The following is a 20,952-nucleotide window of genomic DNA, read 5'->3' as shown; positions in this document are numbered from 1 at the left end:
GAGACTAGAAACTTCGACTTTGATCCATTGACCTAATGGTCTTGTATTTATACATGTATATTATATATTAAAAGTTCCAAGAAAAAAAATTCTAAAGGAAATTTTTAGATTTATAAATATATCAATTCAGGGTCAGCTCTAACTTAAGGCCAAGAAGTATTGTGTTTTAAATTTAAACCATCCAAATATGTATTGGTTGTGCAACGACTTGATATCTCCTATTCATGGGCTTAATTCTCCTCCTAGTGTTATAATTCTTGAATAAACACGTTGAGGAAGCAGCGACTCTTGAACATAACACTAGAGGAAAAAACAGAAATAGGTTGATTCGAATGAGAAGAGAATCGGTGAATGCAGGAACGGTAAATAAACAGGAAACAAAGATATCAAAGGAGATGAAAAAAGCTCAAAGAGAGAAAAGATGCAATACTAGGAGGAGAAAATTAGTTTACATTTGAATATTAAACTTAGCTTCCGTAAATATTACATATGACAACCAGATAAATGAGCGTTCATAAACTATAGCCATAAACTTACATATTGACACATATAAAAAAAATTATTGTTTCTCTTGGTTCAATTTTTCAGAAGACAAGAGTATCTTTGCAAACCAAGATTAAATCAGGTGAAAGAAATTAATATATTCTGGTATTTTTCATAATGAAGTTTCTTTTTGTTTTATCATATATAATCTTGTCATAAACTTTTTCTTTCTTTCTTTCTTTAAGTGTTTACCTTCATAGTGGACGCAAACAAAACGGACAAGCTTTTAAATTTGATCATGCTTTATGTTCTATAAAAAAACTCATTCATTAAGCCGATAAAACTAAGAGAACTTCACTGCTACTTATTTTCTGGAAAAAAAGATAATTTAAAAGCAAGTATTTCAGCAACGATAAGAATACTATTACCTACTCATGATACTTAAGAGTGTGAGTGTTTTTCGAGATTTAAAGGCCAAACACATTCCAAGCACGTATTATTCTCCACGATGAAGATAGTGAGAAGTTCGTAAGCTGGAATTCTCTCTTGTATTCACAAGACCAAAAAGGTCGAACTTATATACACGTACAAAGTGATAAGTGCAAATCTAAGAGAATATACAATATACAAACTAAATGGAAATACTTCTATATTGTTAAGATATTGTCTTGATTGCCAAGTATTCCCTAATAGATAGAGCTCTGGGGCAGACAACCATCTCGGATGACTTAACCCCGAAAGAATAAGCTTCAACTCTGTCTCGTGACCGAAACTGAACTATGAGGGAGTTTGAGAAATTAAGACGCTATTGATTGCTGCAACAAGTATGTAGTATCTCCTCTCTTCACCAATATCAGACATTTCCGCCACTAGATTTATGTGATGTTTAGGCTTACGAGCGTATTACACATTCACTATTCAAGATTCTTAAGGAAGACTCTACAAGAAACAACTCGTTGAAGTCTGGACGGTGAAGTATGGACCCCCATTGCTTCGACACGCAACGAAAACTGGAGATTGACTTTGCAGGCAATCTCGAGGATATCTCCAGAACGATATCAATTGGAATATAATTCATTAGGGAGAGAGAGAAATATGAATACAAATTTTTACAGTACCATCACTAACTCAAAGATCGGTCAATTAGTTGACTAACTAATATATGTATAATAGAGTTTGGGGGGCCTAGGGTTTTATTTAGAACCGCACCAAATGGATGTCTGGTTACTTTGGTTCGATTTCAGTTTAAGGATATAAACCGATCAAAAATGCCTCATAAATCTTTGGTTTGTCGCCATGATTAATCAAGTATCTTTAGAATTTTCAAATTTAGACATTAATGCCTCAACTACAGCATAGTCATGTCATTAGGAGTTGGTTTAACTGATCAAACCATGTAACAAAGCATTGTACGTGAGAAGATAGAGTGAGATTAAACCTTTTGTATGTCCTTTTCTCTCTAATTAATCTCCTTTATAAATGTTTCTGCGGCTTCTCCATGAATCAACCGTGTTATATGTGTAAAACCACAGATCAAAAGAAAGTAGGAAACAGAGTCCAGAACGTGTTCATCATCAGAGTATGTGATAAATCAAGTTTCTGAAGTACATGAAGCTAAAGAAACAAATAGAAAAACAAAAATGGTTGGAGTACACTGCAAGAAACCTTTTTAGTGCTGAAGCGTCTTTCCTCGTTACTGCTACAGAGCAAACCAAGAATCTCCTTTGCAGCCAAGAAACCTCTTACACAAGCCATTTTTATCTATTGATACTAAGGTGTTGATTGGTTTACCCGTTATCACCCGCAAACGCAGCGTTTGCGGTTGGTAGCGGTTAGTGGCATTTTATTACAATCATAGAAATCGCTATAAACCGTTCCGTATCGTTTTATACCGCTGAAATCCAAAAGTTGCTTCTCGCCAGCGTTTACGGTTGCGGGCGGTAGCGGTTAGATAAAAAAAATTAAAAAAAATTAAAATCACGCTAAAAAAAATAGTAGATCACGTTAAAAACAATTATAAAACCAATCTTCTCCTATATATAAAAACCCTAATCTCTCACTTTTTCTATCAAATTCTAGTCTTTAATCATGACTTTTATATCAGTTGAAGTAAATTAAGATACAAGCATAAGTACCATAATACTTTGGTTTAATTTATTTATATTAATTGTTCTGTTTCCACTTTTAAAGTAAGAAATTATAAATATGTATTTTATTAATTACAAAATTAGTTTGTTATAATTCTTTTTTTTTGTTCTTCAGAAAGTTACATGATCAAATGAGATGACATGTGCATTACTTCAACGGATCATTGTGAAAAAACAAACTTAAGATAAATATCCTAGATTTTTAAGAGCACTCCAGAAGGAACGTATTTTAAAAAATACTAATGAGCAATTTGGAGTTGATTTAAGTTTGAGTCGTGCAAAAAATTGATTAGATCAATTGAAGAAATTTTATATCATGCATAAGACAAATCCAGAAGATCCACGTATTGGAGCTAATTTTTTCTAGTTTATTATATTACTAGATACAATTTTGAGTTATGTTCCGAAGAATTAAAATAAAACATATTATTTATAAAATTTATTAGTTTTTAAAATAATTATTTAGTGTTTATTTATAATTCTTATTAATTATTTTAAACTAGTGATTTTGATATTAATCATAATAGTATAGTTTTCTGTTTTTTTATAATTATATATGATGTTTATTTTGGTAATTTTATGTTTAACCGTTAAACAACCGCTGGTTTGCCAGTAAAAAATGTTCCGCAAACAGATCCGCCTTAAAAAGTTTAACCAGTTGTGCAAACCGCTGAATAACGCTCAAAACCGCAATCGTCCGCTTCCGCAAACTCCCGCAATCGCAACCGCAACCGCTGCGTTTAATCCAGTCAAGTCTAAGTCTCGACTTCTAATCTGAGTTTCTTTTACACTGTCGCTAATCAAAGTTTTTCCTTATATTATCATTAGCAGTCCATATAAAATATAAAAAAACTAGGTAATAACCCGCGCCTTGCGCGGAGTGAGATATCTATATTTTTTTAAAAAATATCCAAGTTTAAAATAAAACTATAGAGAATAAAAACTTAAAATTCAGAAACAAATATATTACATTGGTGTGAACTATATTGATATATAGAAATAAAACTATTTTCATAACAATATAGAGATAAAATTGTAATATACAATGTTATATAGTGCATTTTGCTATTAGAATAATTAAATGAACTTTAACAGTGATGAAAAGAAAACTATGTATGAATAAGATTTATGAAAAAATTTAGAGCTTAAGATTCTATGGTTATTGGTTTGTGGATTTTTACATTTTTTAATAGATTTCACTATTATTCGTAAACAGGTTATAACATTTTAAAAATACATGGTTATTGGTTTGATGATTTTTATAATCTAATCAAAATTCATTGTTATTCAAAAAGTTTGTATTTTAATGATTCTATAATTCTATTAAAATATAGTGTTATTGGGATAAAGATTCTGTACAATTTAACTCATAAATCATGATTTTCAAAATACTGCATAAATCCATTGGATTCTCAAAATTTGTTATAGTAAAAATATTTTGTAAATTGTTTGAATCCGCAAAACTCTCTGCAAAATTTAAAAATCAAATAAAACTCTTGAAGATTTGACTAATCTCATTACTTTTAAAATTAACCAAAATCTTTATAAATCCAACTCTCAATAACCCCTTTTAGCATAAATAACAGGAATGGTAAAACTAAATAAAACAAATAACTAACTTTTGAGTCGATTACAACACTCTCGATTGTTAGACTAACAACAACTTGATATTTTTTTGCAAAGTCTTATGATATTCACCTTTATTTTTCAAATATTTTTTAAAAGTTTTAAATCAAAGATCGAGTTGGAAACAAAATAATTATAATTAGGTCAAAATGCTATTTTTTATATAAAAAAATGATGAGTAACATGTTATAGAAAATATTTTTTTTAATATAGAGGCTGATCGTAGGGATTTTAAATTATGTTATATAGATTTTCAAAAACTTGATTAGTAGATAAAAAAATTTAGTGAATTATTTTGTTTTGTTTTTTTCAAAATTCAAATTATCGCATATACATAAAATATAAATTTGGTATATGTTTGATATGATAATTAAATCAGAAATGAAAAGTAAACAAAGAGAATAAAATAATTTAATGATTTAAAATAATTCATATTATATAATTGAATACAAAAATTAATTAATATGATATAATTAAATCTCAAATCTTTTTTATTCTATTTAATTGGATAATAAATATGTTTTGAAGTTACTAATTTTTGTGTGTCTAATTAAGGAAAGAACAATCATTTTTTGAACAATTATTTTTAATGATTAGAAAACAAATAACTAACTTTTGAGTCGATTACAACACTCTCGATTGTTAGACTAACAACAACTTGATATTTTTTTGCAAAGTCTTATGATATTTACCTTTAAATTTCAAATATTTTTTAAAAGTTTTAAATCAAAGATCGAGTTGGAAACAAAATAATTATAATTAGGTCAAAATGCTATTTTTTATATAAAAAAATGATGAGTAACATGTTATAGAAAATATTTTTTTTCATATAGAGGCTGATTGTAGGGATTTTAAATTATGTTATATAGATTTTCAAAAACTTGATTAGTAGATAAAAAATTTAGTGAATTATTTTGTTTTGTTTTTTTCAAAATTCAAATTATCGCATATACATAAAATATAAATTTGGTATATGTTTGATATGATAATTAAATCAGAAATGAAAAAGTAAACAAAGAGAATAAAATACTTTAATGATTTAAAATAATTCATATTATATAATTGAATATAAAAATTAATTATTATGATATAATTAAATCTTAAATCTTGTTTATTCTATTTAATTGGATAATAAATATGTTTTGAAGTTACTAATTTTTGTGTGTCTAATTAAGGAAAGAACAATCATTTTTTGAACAATTATTTTTAATAATTAGTTTAATAAGATATATTTGATTCTCTAACCAAATTAATATGAGTGGCATTGATTGTAATTGTTCTAATAACATAAACTTTTTTTCAAAAAACCTTTGAGAAGCTCTCTAGAGATGACACCTCAGCATGACACAATTGTAAATCACACATGACACAAATGTCCTTTTTAATGTGTCCTTGTAAAATAATAATAGAAGATGGATGCAGGAAGAATTGATGAAGCGTCTCATGCATATATCATAGCAGAGAATATTAACATTATAAATAAAAGAGTTTAATGATAACCACAAAGAAAGAACAAAAAAAAAAAACACTTGTAAATAAGAACGAGTCACACCTACAGCCAAAAAAGCTGACATGAACAAAAAACTTAATATGATAACTTTGATATATACAGAGAGAGAGAGATACTTGTATTGAACAAAGTTTTTAGCCAATTTGTTGGAGCAAGGGGATCGCACTCAGGTTTTTGCACCGCTAAATTAATCATCATCAACAAGATGCAGAGCATCAAACTGGTTAATGCTCTCAAAACGTATACCACGATCTTGTTCCATGTGAGCTCTAGATGATGTTGTCTCCAAAGCCTCTACATGGTCTACAAAGACGTAAACTTCATTGTTCCCAGCGTTAAACTCATCTCCAAAACCTTTGATTTCAACACCTTGGAGAGTGTTCCTTTTGGGATTGTAGTAGATAACATAAAATGGTTGAGATGTATCTTTCATCGACAACACAATTTCACCAGTAGCTGTCACTCCAGCGACGAAATATTCACTGGAGTCAACATAAAATTTATCATCATGCAAAGTGTAGTCATATGTAGAACATTCCAGTTTCTCAGCATCCTCTAGAATCCACACATGCAACTTAATGGTACCCCATCTACCACCAAAACGAATCCCACATAATTTACCCATATAGTTTATCAATTTAGCATAAGGACCCTCTGACTCAATGAATTTGTATGTCTCAGACCTAACATCAAAGCAAACTATCACTGAAGAAGAGTCTTCTTCAATATGAGCTAAGTAATACAAAACCCCATTGATGCATATCGCATCAGAGTAAGGATAATGACTGAAGGAACATTGGATCTTTCTCCAACTCTTATTCATAGTTCTTAGTGTCAGAATTCTATAATCAGCAGTGGATAGTACTTTGAATTCCTTGTCAATCGGATCAAACCCTAAAAAGCTTCTCGACTCTCTGTTAGTTCTCAGTTTAGGTAAGCTAGCACACTGTCCCGTGCTAGGGTTACATATCACATGCACTCTATCTTCCTTCTCTTCTGAGATCCACTTACGATTGCAACAACAGATCAAACCAGATGCATAGCCACAAAAGTGCAGCCATGACATGTCTTTAGAATGCTTCAAGTGAAAATCAGCGGCAACTACAAGAGACGCCTTATTCTCATACAGGTTATGAGGTTGAGGCGACGAGAAAAAGAACCAATCACTGTTTTGAACTTCTTGGATGGCGAATAAGAGACGTGGACGAGACGAAGACATGGTCAGGAACGACTCGGTGAAATCTGGACGGCAAAATATGGACTCCCATAGCTTCGACACGAAACGACACCTCGCGATTGACTTTGTTGGCAATCTCGAGCATATCTCGAGAACAATATCGATCGGAATGGAATCCATTAGAGAGAGATATGAATACAAATTTACAAAATCATCGCAGAGACTAACTAATATATATAGAGAGAGTTCGAATGCCCTAGCCCATAAGGCATTATATTTATTCCAGTCCTAACCAAATCAAGGTTTGGTTAACTTGGTTCGATTCCGGTTTAAAGGCATAAAATCTTGATACTTCTAATTTCCCCATCTTTAAAACTTTTTAAACAAGTTACCCTTTCCCGTGCACTCCAAGGATCACTGCGGCTCCGGCTTTGATGAACGGCTGCCTGATTTGTTGCCTTGGAGCAATAAACTCATCATCACTGTCATACTCTGCTGGTGAATTAGCTGCCACGTATTTTCCCTCCACAGTTTCTACTCTTCGATTTCTTAGTTGTAGTCTTTTAGTTCTACAATATTTGGGTATTTACACACTAGATGAAACCAACCTGAATTTACCTGATTCTTAGAAAACTGCAATGCAGCGAATTAAAATCTTTTGAGTAGATTATGTGGAGATATAAAAACCAATTGCTCCTTGTGATCCTATGGATCTTTCTCATTGCTTGAGTCACTGGATTTGCAAACACTTCACAGCCTTTTGTGTTTCTTAGCATTAGAGAATCTTTCAGGACATCTTATTATTGCCATGAAACTAGTTATCAAGTGAATTTTTAAAAATAAATGTAGTTTTGTAATTAAGTGGTATCTAGATTTATAAATGCAGGAAATTTATTTTTTTCCTGAGGAGCGTGTACAGTCTTCAGATGCCATTGTTGATATGAGTCTAGGAGACTGGTAAGGCTTTCATATATCAGAAACTCTAAGCTTGATTGAAAGATTTCTATGATGGTTCAGTTTCTGAATGGAACACACTTAAGAGTTGCAAAGACGCTCAGGTCAGAACGTCTTCCATCTACACATCACAACAATATGCCAGAAGAGTGTTCTCACAAAGTCCACACTTAATTCAAAAACTCTCCTTGATTTTCTTGGCTTTTTTAAATTTTTCTTCCTTGCACAATACGTTACTCATAATGTTGTTAAAATTCGACTAAATTTATCCTATTCCTTCTCTGTGAAATTCAACATTGATAACAAACCTAAATACTCTTTCTAGCAGAAAGTTTTATTAGTTTTATACCCATTTTTCATCGTAGATTTCCACATTTACTTATTCTGTAGGAAATATTGTATAATCTCATTCCGTAATTTGCCGTTTGGATTATCAAGAGAGGTTTCTACTTTTTATGTAATCGATTACTTGGAACCGACACAATAAATCCAAGAACTCTGATGCATCACAATCAAAACATCAACTGCTGCTGCAAAAAAAAAGTAAACATGTACTACAGAAACTATTTAAAAGGTTCCAATCACAGTATCATCAGAGAAAATAATATGCAGAACATTTCTGACCAGAAAGAGAGAAGCTTCCATGTGATGATCTCTGAGCAGAGCAAAACCTTATGTCGTAATGTATCTTCATATCCAAATTTTACACATTTGACTTTACATTTTGTAAGAAAGAACGTGTAAACAATTCACGGCTCAAAATTCAGATGACATCAGAACCAAGACGAAGACTTCCTGAGTTTTAGAAAACCCTTACAAACGACTACACACACACAACAAAAGGAGTTTTAGAAAACGTGACTAGGTGATCCACATCAAAATCCGGCTTGTATTGATCTCAGAGAATACAAACTGAGTCACAATAATAAACATATATATATATATATATATACTAATCAACTAATTAAAAATAAGTATTATGAAGAACAATTTCAGCCGACATAGATAAAAAAAACTCAAATAATTTATTCGATAACTTTGATGTTGTTTAGTATTCGCACAGGAGGTTGATTTGGTAAATATATCTAGGTGGAGCTCAGAGATTCTTGTTAGATAGAGGTGAGGTCGATATGATTTCTTCGAAGTCTTTTAGCGATGTCAGCTAAGCGAGGTAAGAGTTAGTGATCTCAAGTTTCGAGTATTTTAGTCTTTGTTTCAGATTACGGATCCCGTAATAAATGAAGTTACAGGGCTATTTATAGTGTTCAAATTAGGTTACATCTCGGTCAGAGTAGCTTGGGCGGCCGGGTAGATAGACCTGACTGACTGTTTATCGGAATGTCGTGCTGGCGAGCTGTTTCATCTACGTCGATGTGGCGAGCTGTTTCACCTACGTCGACGTGGCGAGCTGCTCCTTTGATACGGGGGGCTTATCTCTTACAACGACCTCGTTTTGGCTTTGCGAATGGGCTTGTCCATCTTCGATCTTGTTGGGCCTCTTCAATTCGCTAACGGGCCTGGTCGAAGTTACGGAAAAGGGGCTGTGCTCAGCCCACCTACAACAATTGTCCCCCCCAGTCTGTTGATGGAGATGTTGCATCGATATTCAACGCCTCGAGCTATGAGTTCTTCAGATTTTAGAGCCTCGACATCAATTGTAGGATCTTCGGGACGAGGTGATACTTGGGAGTTAAGATGTTGCGGATGACCGTTATCAAGACCAACAAAGAGTCGCGAGTGATGATCGGGTTTCTCGAGAAAACGCATGGAATCCGTCTTTAATTTAATCGTTGGGACGCGTCCGTGTCATCATTGCGTTTCTCGGTAACCGCTACTTTTCCCTTTATATATTATGCTCTTCTTCTCTTCTTCTCATTTTCTTCTTCGTTGGCAAAAGGTAACTTTGCTCTCCCTTCTCTCTAGCATTTTTCTTCTCTCTCTAGACCTCATCTTTCCTGCCGTTCCCGTCTTTCTTTTTGCGGTTTGATTTCTCCGATCATCACGCTTTCCGACTATATTTTGACATCATCGACGATGGTGTTGGGGAGACAACGGATTGAATTGAGCTTGGAATCTGGCTCTGAGTCGGACCAAGGGGTTTCTGTGAACAATAGCTCCTCTCCTGAGGCACACTCGAGGTCCGAAAGTCGATCGGATCGAGAAGAATCGCCGCTTACTGAATTGGCTGATCGAATTCGACCTGATGGTGCCTCCTCACAACGCGAGGCTTTGAGCCCTCAAGTAGTCGATGTTGATGAAGATTCTCGTGAAGGAGATGCTGTGGAGCAAGCTGAGGATGAGGTCGACGAGGAAGACAACGAGGAGGAAGGCAAACAAACCAAACCTCGAAGGAAGGGTTCCAAACGAAAGGGGAACATCAAAAATCGATTAGTGGATATTCGATCTCGGATGACACCGGAGCACCTTGAAGAGATGCGGGCGCTCTACGGTTTTCGCTGCGAGCTTAGATCGCCAGGTCCTGACGACCGTCCATGGCGAGCTCCGGTCGGCTGGGTCACGCTGTACGAGGCCTAGTTCAGCATGTGTCATCTCTGGGTGCCGTTGCCGAGGCTATTGACGGACTACGCAGACCGGCGAGGCATCGCTCTCTCGCAGATTCTTCCGGCGGGGATTCGATATATGGTCGCGGCTCTCCTTTTTGGGAGTGAAGTCGGAGTTAACATCGACTGGCGCTTCTTCGAAGAGATGACCACTGTCCAGAGGAATAACTCGATCCCGGGTACCTACACCATTAAAGCCGGGAAGAATTGCTCTCTTATTTACCCCGTGAATAGGACATCGATTTGGGAGGCATCTTTTTTTACGCCAAGGTCGACGAGTCGTTAGTCGTTGATACGGCTAGAAATTTAAGAAGCGAATGGAGCCAGAGAATTGGTAGATTGCTAGTTTGATCGACTGTCGATTTTTTTTCTCTATATCTTACTTACATCTCGATTTTTCTTTGCAGATCGAAACATTAACCTCGACGCCTATCCGGAAGAATCTCCAGAAGCTCAGATCCGTTGGCATTCAGAGGTGGCCTGACATTCATCGTCGGAGAGTCGAGGCTGCCATCAATCGCATCACAAACGGTAGGTTCGATGTCATCGGTATTGTTTTTATTGTTAACATCGTCTAACGCGTCAATTTGTTTCAGCTAGTTGGAAAAGAGAAAATAATCAAAGGGAGAGATCGATCACGATGGCCCCAATTCAGGTGAACGCGCCCAGCCTCGCTGCACGCCTCAAGGCTAAGAAGGGCGAGAAGAAGGATCAACAGGCTTCTGCCTCTCGATCTGAGCATTCAGATCGAGTGCAGATGGTTCAGAGGGATGCCAAAGTCGTTCCTCAACACGATGCAAACTTCGTTTCTGCTGTTGAGGGCGAGGTCGAGACTCAAGTTGCTGATCACGACCCTGGACTCGATGTCCAAAATCGAGAGGAGAGCCGTCAGGAAGACGAGTCGGACGAAGCCGCTAGATCGGCGAAGAAGGCGGACAAGAAACTGAAGAAGAAGAAGGACAAGAAGAGGAAGGAGAGGATGGAAGAAGCTGAAGCCGCTCGTCTGGCTCATCAACAGGAGAAGGAAGAGGTCACCAAGGATAAGGCGAGTGGAAAAAGGAAGGAGCCTTCTGAGAGGGATGGAGGTCGAGCCAGTGGTGAGGAGGCAAAAAAACGAGCGAAGGTCGCTCCGTCTCGCGGCGATAAAGTCAAGGAAGTCGATTGGCGTTTCTCTTTTGAGTATCCCGAATCGAGCAAACCATTTGTCAACGACACTGACAAGTGTGCCGAGCTCTTCGGGAAGAGAAGGGGATCTACTACCGAGGTTCCCACTGGCTCCGATGCAGCTTACAAGGAAATGGCGAGTTTCGCCTTCAAGGTACGTGATGCGCAGATCGCTTTTGACGTTTATGTTTGCGATTTGGGTTCGACTCTCATGGTTTCCTTGTTCTTTTTGTTCAGTTTATCGCGAGCTGCAATTGCACGAGGGGCCAATACCTGCGTATGCTCCAGAACGCCGCGACCAAGCTGAAGAATGCCCAGACTGCTGGTCAGAGGGCAGTGGACGAACGCGATACCGCCATCGCTCAGCGCAGGCTTGCCGAGGCCAACTGGCAAGCCATGAAGAGAAAACGGAGCCGCTGGATGTCGGGGTGAAGGAGTTGACCGAGAAGGTCAAGACGATGAGGCTGGAGAACTTGGACTTGGTCAAGAATCTTCAGCTGGTCAACGAGGCTAAAATCGAAGCTGAGAAGTCGATTGCTACCGAGGTCGTTCCCGCGCAGCGTCGCGCCGAAGAGAAGATTGAGACAGAGACCACTCGAATCTGGGCGGACGCTGAAGCCAAGTACTCGGGTCGCATTGACCGGCTGAGGACTCGTATTGCCGAGCAAGAGGCGATTGAGCAGGTGAAACTTGACCTCGTTCAAGCTCGAGGTACTCTGGAGTGCCTCGATCTTTTGAAGGAACAAGAAATGTCAGAGGCAGAGCTGAAAGCCGAGCTTGAAGCAACGAGGCACGACTGCGAGCTGAAGCTGGAAAATCTTAGCCTCACCGATCTCGAGGAGGGCGACTTGCCTCCGCCTTACCCCGAAACTCAAGATGGCGGTTCAGACCACGACGATGCCGAGGATCGCGAAGATCGCGAGGACGGTACTCAGCCCGAAGAATAGATCTCGTCTTCCTTTTCTCTCTGTTATTGCTTCTTTTCTTTTTACTTTGTAATGACTCGACCATGATTATCGTTTTTCCTCGTTTGTAATGACTCGACCTGTTTTCATTAATGGATCGTAAAAAGACAATAGAATCGAGATATGCTTAAGCAAAGCAAAACGACTAAAACGAGGTGTAAATTTGTTCTTGAAGCAATACCTCGCAATTTAAATCGTAAACAATAATGGATACGAGATATAACTACTGAGATGAGCTGAAAATTTGTGTAACAAAACAACTGTGACGAGGCGAAAATTTGCTTAACAGGATAACTGATGCGAGGTAAAAATTCTAGAAGAACAATAGGAGCGAGGTATGACTCGGCTTATTAGACAATAGGTGCGAGGTATGACTCGGCTTACCCTGTTTTATTTCATTAATCGTGTCCGAATAGTGAGGATGACCTCGACGTAATTATTCGGGTGATTTAAGAAAGGATGCAGGACTGGTCCCTCGTAAGAGGTTGCCTACGTACCCAACAAACTGGGATCAAGCCGATCGTAGTTCACATTCGAGATCTAGCTCGACCGAATATAGCTCGGTGAGTGTCCCTTTTTTTTTTTTAGTAGTAATACCGCTTAATGTTCATCGAGTTCCATGATCGAGGTATCATTTCGCCGTCCATCGTCATTAGCTCGTAAACGTCAGGTTTTACAACGTTGGTGATTTGGTAGGGGCCTTCCCTCTTTGCGCATAGCTTTCCGGCGCGGTATTCTTCGGTGTTCTCGAACACTTTGCGAAGAACGAGGTCGCCAGTTTCGAAGTGCCTACCTTTCACTCGTTTGTTGTAGTAACGTGCGATCTGCTGCTGATAGTTTTGCATGCGTAATAAAGCGCGATTTCGCTCCTCCTCGAGCATGTCGAGGCTATCCTTTATCATTCTTCCGTTCCTTTTGCTGTCTTGTGTCAGCATTGTTCTGCGTATGCTCGGTAAACCGACCTCGGCAGGAGCTAAGGCTTTCATGCCGTGAGACAATGAGAAGGGAGTTTTGTTCGTCGATCGTCGTGGTGTAGTTCGATGTGACCGTAGAACTCCGTCTAACTCGTCTGCCCATAAACCTTTCTTAGCTTCGAGTCTTTTCTTGATGCCGTCGAGGATAGTCTTGTTGGTTGCCTCGGCTTGTCCGTTTCCTTGTAGGTATCGCGGTGTAGACTTGCTTAGCCGTATTTTCCATTTGGCGCAGAAGTCTTCGAATACGTCGGAGATAAACTGAGGACCATTATCAGTGACGATTTCGTAGGGTAGTCCGTGGCGGCAGATGATGTTTTTCCAGATGAATTTCTTCACATCGATCGCTTGGATTTTGGCATAAGATTCGGCCTCGACCCATTTTGTAAAGTAATCGGTGATGATAAGTATGAATCGTTTTTGTCGAGATCGAGGGATAAGGCGGCGAGGAAGCGGCCAGGAGTTCGGCTGGTGCGTGGATCATTGGCGCATGTCGTTGGCATTGCTCGCAGCGAGCTACGAATTGATCACAATCTGTTAGCATTGTCGGCCAAAAATGGCCGTGGTTCTTGATTTTTAGAGCGAGAGCTCGACCGTTGGAGTGATTTCCACACGCTCCTTCGTGTGTTTCTCGCATGACATCGAGTGTCTCCTCGCCGTGCAGACAGTTGAGCAGGGCGCTTGTTGAGCTCCAACGGTAGAGGTCGCCGTGTGACTAAACGTATTTGGCGCTTCGAGCTTTCAAACGCCTTGCTGCCCATCGGTCGGGTGGGACTTGGCCATCTGTAATATAGAGCATGATTTCGATCCTCCAGTCGTCGGTTGTTGGCTCTTGTTCAGCAGGCTCATCGACGACATCGGAAAGGGGTAATTCGATGGCGTCCATGCTGCTTGCATCGAGCTCTCGAACAGCACATACTCCTCGAGGTAGGACGATGCTGGGGGAATCGATGCTTTTGACCGGGATAACTCGCCTTTGATGTGATTCGGACGTCGAAGCGAGAGCGGCCAGTGTGTCTGCGGACGTGTTGTCGCTTCTCGGGATTCTGGTGAGGGGAAAAGATTCGAAGCGATCAGTGAGGTGCTTGACGGCTTTAAGATACAAGTCCATCCGGTCATTCCTGGTATCGTAGTCGCCGCTGTATTGGCTAGCAACGAGCTGTGAGTCACAGAAAGCTTCGATTTTCTTAACTCTGATCCCTTGGGCTAGACGAAGTCCCGCAAGTAGGGCCTCGTACTCTGCTTCATTATTGGAGGCTGGAAATTCGAGTCGAAACGATTGCTCCAGTATTTCTTTCGTCGGGGACTCTAGTCGGATGCCGATACCCGCGCCTTGGGACGAGGAAGATCCGTCGACGTACAAGGACCACTTCTCGTCGGGGAGGTCGGTCTGGATTAGTTCCGGGGGAAGCTCCACCAGAAAATCTGCGAGGACCTGCGATTTTGCGCTTGTCTTATTGTGATATTCGATGTCATACTCTGTTAGCTGGACAGCCCACTTCGCCATGCGACCTGACAGGCTTGGGCTGTGTAGTATCGTTCGAAGTGGTTGATTCGTAAGGACGACGATTGAATGGGATTGGAAGTAAGGTCTTAACTTTCTGGCGGACATGATGACCGCAAGTGCGAGTTTCACCAAGGTTGGGTATCGTTTTTCTGCGTCGTCCAGAGTTTTACTAACGTAGAAAATTAGTTTTTGCTCGTCTCGATCTTCCTTGACTAAGACGCCGCTCACCGCCGAGCTCGATACGGCGATGTAAAGGTAAAGGGTTTCGCCCGTTTCAGGTTTCGCTAAAATTGGTGGACTCGCGAGGTATTCCTTCAATTGTTGGAAATCTTCTTCACACTTGATATCCCATTCGAAACGCTTATTGCCTCGGAGGAGCTGATAGAACGAAAGACACTTATCTGTCGAGCGAGAGATGAATCGGTTAAGCCCTGCGATCCGGCTAGTGATACATTGAACCTCGCGAGTGTTGCGAGGTGATGGGAGATTGATTAGGGCATCGATCTGCTTTGGGTTTGCTTCGATTCCCCGTTTAGTGACGATGTAGCCAAAGAATTCTCCGGACGTAACTCCGAAGGTAAACTTCGTCGGATTGAGCTTCATCTGATATCGGTTCAGGACGGTGAAGCAAGCCTATACATGACCGATGTGATCATCGGCGGTGAGTGATTTTACTAGCATATCATCGATGTAGACCTCCATTGTTCGTCCATACTGCTCGGCGAACATGTGGTTGACTAGTCGTTGATACGTCGCACCCGCATTCTTTAAGCCAAAAGGCATTACCTTGTAACAGTAGGTCCCCCGATCGGTGATGAAGGACGTCTTTTCACGATCTTCGGGATGCATCGTGATTTGATTATAGCCAGAGAAGGCGTCCATGAATGACAAGAGTTCGTTTCCTGCAGTTGCCTCGACGATTCGATCGATATGTGGCAAGGGGAAACAATCCTTGGGGCACGCCTTGTTGAGATCGGTGAAGTCCACACAGATTCGCCATTTGCCATTCTTCTTTTTGACGACGACTGGGTTTGCCAACCACTCCGGATATTTGACCTCGACGATCGAGCCAGCCTTCGACCAACACTCGACTTCATCATTGACGGCTTGTGCCTTTTCCGGTTTTTGACCAACACTCGACTTCATCAACCGTTTTTGCTTGATCGGTTTACACGTAGGGTCAATGTTGAGCTCGTGACTCGTTATTGAGGGATCGATCCCAGGCATATCGCGTACCGACCAGGCAAATGTCGATGCATTTTGGCGAAGAAGTCGTACGAGCTCAACCTTAATCTCCTCCTTTAGGTCAGCCCCGATTCCTACACATCGTTCGGGGTCGCTTTCGTCGATGTTTACTTGGACGACGAGTCCTGCTTGGGTCTTTCCTGAGATGGTAAATCGGCTTGAGTTATGGGTAAAATCATAAGGCACGTCTTGGCTGGGACTATGGATTTGAATCAAAGCTTGTGTTCGGCGGCGAAGCAGTCTCAATATCTCTTGAGAGCCTCGAATAGTTTTTACCCCGAACGCGGTTGGGAACTTGAGGCATTGATGATAGGTTGATGGCACCGCCTTCATGAATTGTAGCCTGGGCGTTCCCAGAATTACGTTATAGATGGCTGGTTTGTCGATGACGACAAATTTGACGAGGCGGGTCGTCTTTGCTGCGTAGACCGAGAGTCTGATCGTTCCGATTGAGTAGACCGTATCGCCATTGAACCCTGTGAGTGGCTTAACCGAGGACTTGAGGTGATGGTTCGCCAGATCCATTTTATCAAGCGTTTCTTTGAAAATCAGGTCCACTGAGCTCCCTGTATCGACCAATATCCGCGATACCTCGCAATCTGCAACCCACAGCTCGATCACAAGCGGGTCGTTATGTGGCATGTCGACTCCCTCCGTGTCGGCCTCAGTGAATGTGATCGCATCACTTTCAGCAGTCTTGGGGCTTTTGACCTGCCATTTTTGCGCAAGCATGACTTGGCGGCCGTACTTTTTTATCGATCTAACGGAGTCGTTGTATGTCGATAGGCCTCCCATAATAAAAAACACCTTTTTTGAGATGCCGGAGGAGTGTCACCTCGAGGTTGGTTACCTCGATCTCTCTTCACGAGGTCGTCGTTGGGTCGCTCGTTCGTTGGGGGAGGAGGTCGAGCTTCGTTGTTACGCGGCGCGGTGTTTTGGGGCTGGTTTGCTAATGCGATCTCTCCCTTGCGATATTTGGCGAGCAAATAAGCCTGTAGCTCGCGACACATCGCAGTCGAGTGACCGTACTTGTTGTGATAGTCGCAGAAAGATCGTGTCTCCCCGCGGTCTCCTCGTTGCCAAGTATTTGATTGGTTTTGGTACTGGCGATTCTGTTGCTGTTGAGTGTTAATGTTGTATGTCGCTCCTTGGCGATTGTCACCTCGATAGTTACTGTCGAGGTGTTGTCAAGGTTCTTGATAATCTTGTTTGGGGATTTCTTTGTGAGGCTGCTGCCTTGGCGTCGCTTTTGCTGGCGAGGCAATCTCTTTTTCTTCCTCGTCCTCGATGTATAAGGTGGCACGGTGAAGCGCGTCTTCTAGAGTTCGGGGTTTACTGAACTTGAGGCTGTCTCGAAACTTCGTATCAATTCGTAGGGCATTCCGAAGGGCCGATAGTGATGCTTTGTCGGTCACGATAATACGAGAAACGATCGCATTGAACCTGCCGATGAAAGATCGAAGAGATTCTTTGTCACCCTGTTTGATCAGGAAGAGATCGGCACTGGAAACTGCGCCTTGGACGTACATCATGTATCTCTTGAGGAAGGCAGTCGACAATGCTTGGTAGCTGTCAATCGAGTTCGCTTTTAACTTGGAGAACCAAACGAGAGCTGCACCACTGAGATTTTCGACGAACAGCTGACAAACCAGCATCTTTCTCCTTGGGGGTGAATCGTGCTCGACCCATTTGAATGCTGAACGCAGTCATAAATTGGCTTGGGTCCGAGTTGCCCGTATATGTCGGAAGATTGAACTTCACTTGAGTTCGTATCGGGAAGTCGGTGATTCGGGTCGTAAATGGTGTGCTTTGGCTTTCTTTCAGCACACGATCGATCTCAGGTGCGGAGCTAGTAGCTTGATGTACCAGCGAGGTCATGGCTCGCAATTTGGCCCTCATTTCGCTCATTTCTTCGTCTTGTTGTGGGTTTCTTATTTGAAGTCGACGCGTTTCGTGTTCGGGAGCTCCGATGTTCACCTCGTCACAATTCGAGGTTAGGTGATTTTCTGTTGTCGGTGGTGCGGGAGAGTCTCCGAATAAGAAGCGCTGTACACGTTGAATTTCTTGTGCTCGTCTCTCCGGGGCTTGGGTCTCTGACGAGTGCAATATGTTGACTTGGTCTTGACAAGAAAGTTGTGCCGCAGCTAGCTCGTTCAGGCGAGCACTTGTCTGATGATTCAACTCTTCCATTCGAGCCATCATTGTTGCAAATAATGTTGCGACGTCGGCAGGAGCTGGTGTGCTTCGGTTTACATCTTGTGCTTCTGGGTGTAAGGTCGTGTTTTCTACGGGATTCATCGTCGGTGGTCGCCTATTCGAGGTCTCTGGATTATTAGCTGGTGACACGTTAAGTCCCTCTTCGGCAATAGTCGATGTGGGCGGATTGGTCGTCTCATTGGTTTGAATTCCTGACATTATCGAGCCCCTCTTTGCGTAGAAAGAAATCTCTTAGCCCCACGGTGTGCGCCAATTGTTGTTTAGTATTCGCACACGAGGTTGATTTGGTAAATATTTCTAGGTGGAGCTCGGAGATTCTTGTTAGATAGAGGTGAGGTCGATATGATTTCTTCGAAGTCTTTTAGCGAGGTCAGCTAAGCGAGGTAAGAGTTAGTGATCTCAAGTTTCGAGTATTTTAGTCTTTGTTTCAGATTACGGATCCCGTAATAAATGAAGTTACAAAGCTATTTATAGTGTTCAAATTAGGTTACATCTCGGTCAGAGTAGCTTGGGCGGCCGGATAGATAGACCTGACCGACCGTCTATCGGAATGTCGTGCTGGCGAGCTGTTCATCTACGTCGACGTGGCGAGCTGCTTCACCTACGTCGACGTGGCGAGCTGCTCCTTTGATAGGGGGGCTTATCTCTTACAACGACCTCGTTTTAACTTTGCGAATGGGCTTGTCCATCTTCGATCTTGTTGGGCCTTTTCAATTCGCTAACGGGCCTGGTCGAAGTTACGGAAAAAGGGCTATGCTCAACCCACCTACATCATTTGATGCTTACAGAGAGAATACAACTTGTATTAAATAGAGCAAGGTATCACAATCAGGTTTTGACACCTGTAAAATCAATCATCATCTGAAAGACACAATGCACCAAACTTGTTAATGCTCCCAAACGCATCAAGACCTGTTATGGGGGGCTTGTAGATGTTGCAGCAATATGTTGTCTTCGTAATATCAAACCTAAGATCCTCTACATGGTCTACAAAGGTGTAAATCTCATTGTTCCAAGCGTAAAACTCAGCTCCAAAACCTTTGATTTTAATACTTTGGAGAGTGTCCTTTTCGGGATTGAAGTAGAAAACACGAAACGGTTTACGTATTCGTCTCATCCGTCTCACCGAGAACACAATTGCACCAGTAGCTGTGACTCCAGCGACCGAAACTTCATTGTAGCGATCAAAATATTTATCATCCTCCAAAGTGTAGACATATTTTGAAGTTCTCTGTTTTTCCGTATCCTCTAGAATCAGCATATACAGCTCCATAGTTCCATTGTCTCCATATTTCCAAAGAATCACACTTAATTCACCCTTATAATTTATCAGTTTCCCCTCAAAATAAAATAATTCTACATCAATGAGTTTGTAATTCTCAGATTTAATATCAAAGCAAACTATCCTATAAGTTCCATCAAATTGAGCAAAGTAATACAAAACCCCATTGATGCATATCCCTTGAGAAAAACAACGAGATAAAGATAAAGGACAACATTGTATCTTCCTCCAACTCATTTCTCCAATCCCTAGTGTCAGAATTTTATGACCATCATCAGCCACTGACAATACCTTGAATTGCTTGTCAATTGGATCAAATCCTAAATAGCTTCTCGAGTTTCTGTATATTTTCAATGAAGGTAAGCTTGCATACTGACCTGTACTAGGGTTACATATCACATGCACTCTACGCTCATCCCCTTTTGCGATCCACACATCATGAGTGAAACAGATCAAACCAGAGACATAGCCACAAAAGTCCAGCCACGTGTCTTCAGGACACTTCAAATGAGAATATGAGGCAGCTAGAAGAGACGCCTTGCCATACGGGTTAGGAGGTTGAGTCGACGAGAAGAAGAGCCACTCACTGTTTCGATCTATAGGGACATCTCTTTTGAGGGCGAATAAGAGACGTGGATGAGCAGAGGACCTGGTTAGGAACAACTCAGTGAAATATGAACGGTGAAACGTGGAACTCCATAGCTTCGACACGCAACGAAACCTAGCGATTGACTTTGCAGGCAATCTCGAGGATATCTGGATAATGAGATCAATCGGGATATAATTCATGTGAGAGATATGTGAAAACAAGATTGCAAAATCATCGCAGGGACTAACTAATATACTGTATATATATATAGAGTTCGAATGCCCTAGCCCCTAGGGCACTTATTCCAGTCTGAACCAATTCAAGGTTTGGTTAATTTGGTTCGATTCCGGTTTAGGGATATAAACCGATAAAAAATAGATGTTACTTATTTTGTCTGTAACATTTTAATGTCTTGTCTATCTGTTGTTTCCCTGAGGCTTTAAGATCTGTTGAATTTTGGAGCAAATTTTAAAATGAGTGCATTGAAGTAGGATAATACTAAGAACCAAAGCAACACAACCTGTGAACAAGACCACGGAATTTTTTTTTTCTTT

General features: G+C 40.5%; 4 protein-coding genes across 4 annotated transcripts; all 4 read right to left on the bottom strand.

The window, feature by feature from the left end:
• Positions 1–5,953: 5,953 nt before the first annotated feature.
• Positions 5,954–7,123, bottom strand: LOC18991814 (F-box protein At1g31080). Its single transcript, XM_006415140.1, has one exon. The coding sequence runs from the start codon at positions 7,121–7,123 to the stop codon at positions 5,954–5,956; it is 1,170 nt and encodes a 389-aa protein (XP_006415203.1).
• A 6,048-nt stretch (positions 7,124–13,171) lies between these two features.
• On the bottom strand, positions 13,172–15,668 carry LOC112083931. The gene is made up of 2 exons (XM_024152154.1): positions 14,280–15,668; positions 13,172–13,930 (listed from the first exon to the last, which is right to left on the bottom strand). The coding sequence occupies exons 1-2, from the start codon at positions 15,666–15,668 to the stop codon at positions 13,172–13,174; spliced, it is 2,148 nt and encodes a 715-aa protein (XP_024007922.1).
• Positions 15,669–15,698: 30 nt separating this feature from the next.
• LOC112083930 lies at positions 15,699–17,105 on the bottom strand. Its single transcript, XM_024152153.1, has one exon. The coding sequence runs from the start codon at positions 17,103–17,105 to the stop codon at positions 15,699–15,701; it is 1,407 nt and encodes a 468-aa protein (XP_024007921.1).
• A 2,272-nt stretch (positions 17,106–19,377) lies between these two features.
• On the bottom strand, positions 19,378–20,598 carry LOC18991813 (F-box protein At3g57590). The gene has a single exon (XM_024152152.1). The coding sequence runs from the start codon at positions 20,596–20,598 to the stop codon at positions 19,378–19,380; it is 1,221 nt and encodes a 406-aa protein (XP_024007920.1).
• Positions 20,599–20,952: the final 354 nt, after the last annotated feature.

Source organism: Eutrema salsugineum, unplaced genomic scaffold (genome assembly GCF_000478725.1).
Source record: "Eutrema salsugineum unplaced genomic scaffold, Eutsalg1_0 scaffold_5, whole genome shotgun sequence".
Lineage (NCBI taxonomy): Eukaryota > Viridiplantae > Streptophyta > Magnoliopsida > Brassicales > Brassicaceae > Eutrema > Eutrema salsugineum.
The sequence above is the reverse complement of the archived record's forward strand: the minus strand, read 5'-3'. Positions and strand labels throughout refer to the sequence as shown.

Bases quoted from the DNA above. Each gene is read 5' to 3' on its own strand.
- LOC18991814 (XM_006415140.1), bottom strand. From the start codon at position 7,123: ATGGATTCCATTCCGATCGATATTGTTCTCGAGATATGCTCGAGATTG.
- LOC112083930 (XM_024152153.1), bottom strand. From the start codon at position 17,105: ATGGGAGGCCTATCGACATACAACGACTCCGTTAGATCGATAAAAAAG.
- LOC112083931 (XM_024152154.1), bottom strand. From the start codon at position 15,668: ATGAAGCTCAATCCGACGAAGTTTACCTTCGGAGTTACGTCCGGAGAA. The intron at 13,931-14,279 runs GTTTAGTCACAC...AAATGGGTCGAG, and splicing joins AAGCTCGAAGCGCCAAATAC to GCCGAATCTTATGCCAAAAT.
- LOC18991813 (XM_024152152.1), bottom strand. From the start codon at position 20,598: ATGAATTATATCCCGATTGATCTCATTATCCAGATATCCTCGAGATTG.